The 7,863-nt window shown below is 37.1% G+C and overlaps 1 protein-coding gene across 1 annotated transcript in view; it reads right to left on the bottom strand.

Annotated features, from left to right (window-relative positions):
• Positions 1-7,863, bottom strand: part of CACNA2D3 (calcium voltage-gated channel auxiliary subunit alpha2delta 3) — a gene marked incomplete at both ends in the record, with an annotated part of 192,087 nt that overhangs the window by 68,435 nt on the left and 115,789 nt on the right. Inside the window, one exon of the mRNA XM_015818165.1 lies at positions 5,616-5,694. Coding sequence (XP_015673651.1) covers positions 5,616-5,694 — 79 coding nt within the window. The remainder of the gene's footprint in view (positions 1-5,615; positions 5,695-7,863) is intronic.

The following is a 7,863-nucleotide window of genomic DNA, read 5'->3' as shown; positions in this document are numbered from 1 at the left end:
GCAATTAACCAATGGAACAACCTGCCTCCAGAAGTGGTGAATGCTCCAACACTGGAAGTTTTTAAGAAGAGACTGGACAGCCATTTGTCTGAAATGATGTAGGATTCCTGCCTGAGCAGGGGGTTGGACTCGATGACCTCCAAGGTCCCTTCCAACTTTATTGTTGTTGTTGTTGTTGTTGTTGTTGTTGTTGTTGTTATTATTATTATTATTATTATTATTATTATTATTATTATTATTAGCAGTCTGTTTTCAGAGTGCATTTTAAGGTCTTTTAAAAAGCCAACAAAGTGACCATGAACTCAGCAGGAAGCACATAGCAAAGAATGGGGGCATCTTACTTCAGTGTCACTTCAAGACAAATCCATGGCAAGTGTAGGTGAACTTGTTTAGTCAGAAAATCAAATGGAGAGAGGTTCTTTCCTAAACCTAAGCTATATAGGGTTTAAAAGTAATAACCCACATTTTATATTTCATCCAGAAAAAAAAGCTGGCAAAGGCAATGCTTCTAAGTACAATGAAGCATCTCTGGGTTCTTCCAGAGACAAATTTAACTGTTGAGTTTTGTTCCTACCATACTTCCCAAACTCGACTCACAGGTCGCCCTATACACAACATGCTATAGTGGTCAAGGTGGGACACTACCAGCATAAGAACTATGCTTTTGGTCTGTGTGCTGATAGTGATGTTCTATGATACCTCAAAAGACCACTTGTCAAGATTAGTTTTTTTCCAAACACCATACTGGTGACCTGATGCATTTTTCTGAGCCCTTTTCTTCTATATGTTTGATAAATGTTTGATATATAATTCATAATTAGACAAACTAACTTCAAATAAAACAGGTCTGTCAAATGATTGTAGCGAGGTACACTTTTTATTAAGATACACTTAACAGTGGTTCTTTTGTTTGTGTCAAGTTAAAACATTACAGTCTGCCTTTGTTTTTACAGCTGGCAGACTTTCAGTTGTATTTGACTGCTAATCTAGCCCTTCAAACCTGGTATGCTGAACCTCTGCAAAACTTTATTTGAATATTGGACAATCTTGGTACTATCTGCAATTTCTTCTCCCTTCAGGCTCATTCTCCTCCAGGCTATTGGGGATATCACTGTAAATTCATTAGCTATTCTACAGCAGTGTTGGGATCTTGACTATTTTAATGTATTTCAAATGGGTTGTCGCTCTGCCTCATTAAGCTCACGCTCTCTCAAGATATGGCCTACTTTTTTTACAAGAAAGTTGGAGCCAAGATAGGAAGTAGAGGTCTCATGCAGCATGGTATAAATTTCTAATGATCCAATTCTGGAGAAAAGACCTCATACCCTAAAATCCACTCACTTGGAAATCTTGTACAAATCTTTCATCTCTGCTAGGTGCTTCCAAAGGGAAAATCACCACAAGGAAAATTGATTTTGGGGTCAATGACCTCTGTGACAGCTACACGGTTTGACTTATCCATCTGTGCAGGAATTAAAAGTGTATTCCATTCCTCAGATTCTGCAGTCCAATCTGCCAGGCCCTGTTGTTTTTTGCAACTATTATCCTTCACTCCCCCAACACCCCAGAACCTAGCAATACTGTAAGTATTAAAAATATAATTTCATGAATGAAGAAAATATGCTAGAAAAGACAGTGTATAGAATCTGAAGTTATCAGTTCAATTAATGTCTCATGAAGGATGTTAGCTTCTTCTTCAGGTAAATGTTGCCTATGTGTCAATAAAAGAATTTTAGAAGATGCTGATTTAGATAGATAGATAGATAGATAGATAGATAGATAGATAGATAGATAGATAGATAGATAGATAGATAGATAGATAGATGGATAGAGGGATAGAGGGATAGAGGGATAGGGATAGGGAAAGGGATAGGGATAGATAGATAGATAGATAGATAGATAGATAGATAGATAGATAGATAGATAGATAGATAGATAGATAGATAGATAGATAGATAGATAGATAGATAGATAGATAGATAGATAGATAGATAGATAGATATGTGTGTGTGTGTATGTATGTATGGATGGATGGATGTATGGATGGATGGATAGATAGATAGACAGACAGACAGACAGACAGACAGACAGACAGAGTATTAGAAGTGTGTACTTTGGTTGTAAAAGTGTCAAAATAAATAAGTCATATTTACATGGATATAGCACCAGGAAAAAAAGTGTAGATCTCCTTAAATAACCAAGGAAAAAATTAAATTTCCCAAATATTAAAAAAAATCATTTTTTTTTCTAAAAATAAAAAAGTAGAAGAGAAAAACGTAATCAGATGAGGTGTGTACTTTTTGGGAGACCTACACATACTATGTCTTAGAGGTGTAATTTATTTTAATCTGAATTACAGTATTTAAATACAGTTAATATACTTCCTAATTCAATGTTTTTGGTTTATTATATTCCAACTTAGCTTTGTCATCTTTAAAAATAAAATCAATTTTCAAGCATCTTTTAGAGGCCAGACCAAAAGATTTTGGGTGGCCAAATCAGATAAGGGGAAGTTTCATTTCACTCTGATCCAACTCAGATGGCTCCTCCACTTAGTTGTTACCACATTACAATGAATAGGAAGCAGCCTCTAAATCACAATTGCTACTCAGTCTGCTAGGTACAAGATAAGCACCAGATAGTCACTGGGAGCAGGCATGCAAGTGACAAAATGTGCATGACTTCATCAAGTAAATGTTTTAACTTGCATACTAGTATCAAATTTTGGGACAGAGCATGCAATGAGTATGTCGTGATTATAGTGGAACTTATTATAGATACCATGGACTACCAGCTAGAAAAATGTATCTGGGGGTTCTCAAAGATACCTGCTGAAGGAAAGGAAGTCCCAGAAGGCACTGTATTCAAAATCCCAAGCTAAAGGGATTGAATACTAAGAAAGCAGGTGAGTAACCTTCTGATATATTTCCAATTTCTTCCCATAATTATTAAAACACAATTTTCAAAACCTTACATGGGACTTTTACACTGAGACAATTAAAAATAAGAACACAAAGACAAACTGCCTTCCAAGACTACAAAAATATGGGATAGAACAAGATATCATCTTTTGGCTTGATAACCAATAATGTATGAGTAGTGATTGGGCAAGACTCTTGAAATCAACCATTATGAAAGGAAGTGCCTTTTCGTAAACAGATGTCCTTAGATCTTTATAAAGCGTGGGTAATGTACTGTCTGAAAAGTGAACATGCTTTGGAATTAACTAAACTGCCTTTGAAAAACTTGCTTCAAAGGATTCTTGTACAATGACTAAGTCTAAATCCTAGTGTGCAATATTAGCTGATTAAGACAAATCTTTAAACAGGATAATTTTCATCAGATGGGCACCAAGACTGGTTAATGCAGTAATGCATAACTAAATGCATATACTTCCAATGAGTCATTTAAATGTCATGTGGTGTGCACACATATATAAGTGAGAAAACCTTAGTACAAATGTAATGACAGGCAGAATTGCAGAATAAGCAAAGCATTTTTATTATTTTTACATCATGGCACCGTAATATGTGTTTTGGAATCACAGTTCTGTCATTATTTATCAAGAGATACATTTGCTTTAGTGTTGCCTGATGAGTTCTATGCAACACTGGAATTTGTTATGGCTCCACAATCTTTAGAAACCTAAGGATGAACTAGACCAAACACAGATGCTTCATAGTCAAGAATTTCCTATTATTTTAAAATCAATTAAACCCCCCTAAAGCTGCAGTAAAACCTGATGAAATAATGTTAAGCAAGACGGTTTTCACCTACTATCTCTTCGCAGTAAATATTCAGGCATTCCAATTTGTGGAGTTAAGTACATCATATAATGCATGTGTGTCTATATCTAAATGCTGGAGAGAGACCAAGAAAAAAATATCATCTCTGAATTTGGGCCTTGCTTTCTCTCTTTAATATGCAAAAATATCTATTTTCCTTGGTAGGATTCCTTGGTTTCTCTATGTAAATCAAGAACTTCCTTCCTTCCTTCCTTCCTTCCTTCCTTCCTTCCTTCCTTCCTTCCTTCCTTCCTCTATTGCTAAATTTAATTTAATTATTTTATATACTTATCTCTCTTTTCTCGCAGTTCAGAGTTACAAACAATGCCTTACTAGGACACTGACCATGGTTTTCATTTTATATTTAGGAGTGAGTTGATACTCAAAGTCTGTTATTTTCTTGTTGTCACAATTATTACAGGGGATGTTTGCATTTGGTAATGCTACATTATTCAATCTTAAACAAGAAAGCTGCCAAAATTGAGTATTTATATTATTTAATATAGGCAAAATACAGACAAAATTATCAACTAACGTTAAGATATAAATTATGTTCTAAACACAAGTTTTATCCACTCAACCACCTAGGACAGGGGTATCAATCTGGCGGCCCACGGGCTGGATGCCTTACGTGCAGGCCACGCCCACCCCAGCTCTGCGAAGGCAAAAAACGTTACGATATGTCACAATACATCATGTGATGTGATCGAGTTTGACACCCATGACTTAGGAGAAAAGGTTTTGTCAACTATCTTTCACTCTAAAACCTGCTTAGGGAAGACTTGATTTGGCAAGATGGTCTGTAGAACTGTCACTAAACAACAGATATTCCTGCTTTTTTTCCCTCTTATACCAATTCCGCTTCCTGATATCTGGGATCAGCAGAACCTCTCAAGCAAATAATCATATGGATGTTTTCAGTGGTTGTCAACTTCAGCAATTTTGAAATGTATGGATTTCAACTTCCAGAATTCCCAAGTCACAATGCTGGGAAATTCTAGGATTTGAACTCCAGACATTTCAAAGCTTCTGAGGTTGAGAAATATTGTTAATTTTACTGGCAGAGTGATTTACTCCCAGGCAAACATACATAAATGGCAATCTTGCAGAGTTCATAACGGACTATGTTTTTAGGCTGCAGAGTCAAAAGTGGCACAATACATTACAAGCTAAAACCCAGTTAGTGAGTAATGACAGCTGAATGATGTTGATAGAACAACTCTATTTCCCTTGGAAACAAAATGCATTTTTTTATACAAACAGTTGCATTTTACTAAAATGCTTGTAATAGTTCCGTTCATCTTATCAAGAAAGAAGCAGTGACATACAAATTCCACATAATATTGTGCCCACAGAGTTAACTGGCCTGGGATGAACAACCTGGTCCCAAAGTTCCTTGCTTACAGGTGGTTCTTGAGTTATAATACTCATCCAGTGATCATTCAGACTTGCGTGGCACTGAACAAGAGAAACGTACGACTAGTCCTTGAAAATCTGTCCTTTGCAGAATTCCTGTGGTCATGTAATTGCAACCTAGGCACTTGTGCCTGACTCCTGATTATGACATTGCAGCAAGTCATGGTTATGTGATAGCCAGTTCTGATACTATTCCACAAGCAAAGTCAGTGGGACAGCCAGCAGGAAATTGTAGTCACACAAGGTTCTCGCTTAACAACCCACCACATTTCTTGCATAACCATGGCAACTGGAACTGCTATCACTAAGTGCTGCAATCATGTGACATTGCATTTTACAGACATGTTCTTTAGCAACAGCAATTCCAAAAAGAGCCAACCAGGGGAGCATATTTTGCATAGAAATGAAACCTACCTTTGTTGGCACAAGCCATCCATTTAAGATTATCTGCAAAGGCAGCTTCTCTTCCTATCAGGTAGGTGAAAATGCGAACCTGAAAATATAACTCTGGATTATTATAACAGAATTTCATTTACAGGAAACACTTTATATAAACCATTCAAATTGTATTAAGCAGGCAATAGCACCAGATAAAAATACCAAAAAAAATTACAAATACATTCTATTGGAATTTTCTTTTGAGCTGCATAAGCAGTAATTTCACACACCTATAGATTTTGGTAACACACACACAGACAAATTTGGCATTTTCTAGAATTATAAGCAAATGTAAATGAAAAGGTATCATTTTGGAAGGTGAACATGAAACCACATGATTGACAATGTAGCACTTTGCACTGATCCCAAGCTTGCATTTAATTACTGTACTGCCACAAAAGACTACTGCATATGTGGAAACATGAGGCAAGCTACTCGTAAAGTTTCTACCTCTCAAATGTGTATACTGAGCTAATACAGTAATACAGATTTCCCACAATAATGATACATTATTTCAACCAAAGGAGCTATCCAACACTCTCTGTTTGTGAGAGGGTCTATAAAGTCAAACCTTAAGAGTTCCAATTACATGAGAAAAGTCAAAATAGTTGGAAGCATAACGTTCGATTGCAGTCCAAGGAAAATTCAGGTAATAAATATCTCACTTCATTAAAAATGATGTATTTTTGTTGTTGCTACTTATTCCTGACAATCATTTATTTGGGAAAATACTCAAGAGTATTCATCCAGAGCCTTCTAACTCTAACTTCCCCAGGAAACCAGGAAAACCATCACCAGAGACAATCTTCTTACCTGAGTTGATTGTTTTGTTTTACTTTTTTCCTTGCAGTTTTAATGAAAATTTTAAAAAAAAATCAAGTATCCTAAACCCATCTTGAAAAAATCTGGTGAGCCAAATCAACTTGATTTTACAAAATGTGTATGAATCAACGATGGAGTTTTTTTCCCCAATAAAGAAGGCAAATATACTCTAGTCACTTCAGTCTAAGAACTGCAGTTATGCATAAATTCAGCAGTGACAGCTAAATTGGGCAACATATTTCCAACAGCAACAACCAGTTTTGTTCTGGACTTGCCTAACTCACTGGACTTTCATCTTGAAGGAGATGATTGGTTTGAGCACATGCAGCAAAAGGGTGGAGATAAGCATTCTAAAACTGTTGCTGGAGATGGCGACTTTTTCTCTCAACCTGAGTCTATTAGACCATCATCTCTTTCTCAGCAAGTTTAACAACCAATTTATTAGAATTGGATGAATTGGCTAGAAGATTTGGGAGAAGATTTTATAGATTGCAAATATCACTCTAAATCCTGTAAAGGTTGTAAAGTTTTGAATTTAAAATAACAGAAGCATGTATACAACTGCTAAATCTCTTATAATATCCTTTCCCCAATATACATGTTCAGAAATTCCTAAGATAATGAACAATATTACTGGAATTTACCATGTTTTGCAACTATTCTTCTTATGAAATCTGTATCTTGCAGTAAGATGGGCAGCAAACTAATTTAATAAATAAATATCTCATTTCCATGACCTTTAACTGGGTGAAATAGTGGGGCAACAATTTTGATACAAGGTACTTTAAATGAGGGGCCCCAACCCCTGGTCCTTGGACCAGTACCGGGCCATGACATGCCAGCAACCGGGCCGCACAAACAAGCAAAGCCCCATCTGCAAGATGCAGGCAGATCACAAAACCACACACCCTATGGTCCACGGAAAAACCTCTCTCCACGGAACCGGTCTCTGGTGCCCGAAAGGTTGCAGACTGCTGCTTTAAATGGCCTAACGTACAGAATGTGTCCAAAATCTAGGACCCATAAATCTCAAAGGAATGAAATTTTGGAAAGTTATGGCTATTTCAGCTGTGGGTCTACTGCTGTGGTCACATAATCCTCATTTTCAATGTTCCGAGACAGTTTCCTAGCCACTCTCACAATCCCTTGCTCCCTCCCCCACCCAGCAGCAGCCAATTATCTGTCTACTGCAAAGGGACCAGGAGGTTGTTGAGAGTGTGGTTGCACAGCAATTCCCTCGGCACCTGGATGAAACAGTTTATCTGGACCCATACCAGTCGGGCTTCAGGCCGGGACACAGCACGGAAACGGCATTGGTCGCGTTGGTTAATGATCTCTGGAGGGCCCGGGACAGAGGTTATTCCTCTGTCCTTGTTCTTTTGGACCTCTCAGCGGCTTTTGA

This window comes from Protobothrops mucrosquamatus, unplaced genomic scaffold (genome assembly GCF_001527695.2).
Source record: "Protobothrops mucrosquamatus isolate PMUCROS unplaced genomic scaffold, P.Mucros_1.0 scaffold690, whole genome shotgun sequence".
NCBI lineage: Eukaryota > Metazoa > Chordata > Lepidosauria > Squamata > Viperidae > Protobothrops > Protobothrops mucrosquamatus.
Note: the sequence above shows the minus strand (reverse complement) of the source record. Positions and strands in the feature narration are given on the sequence as shown.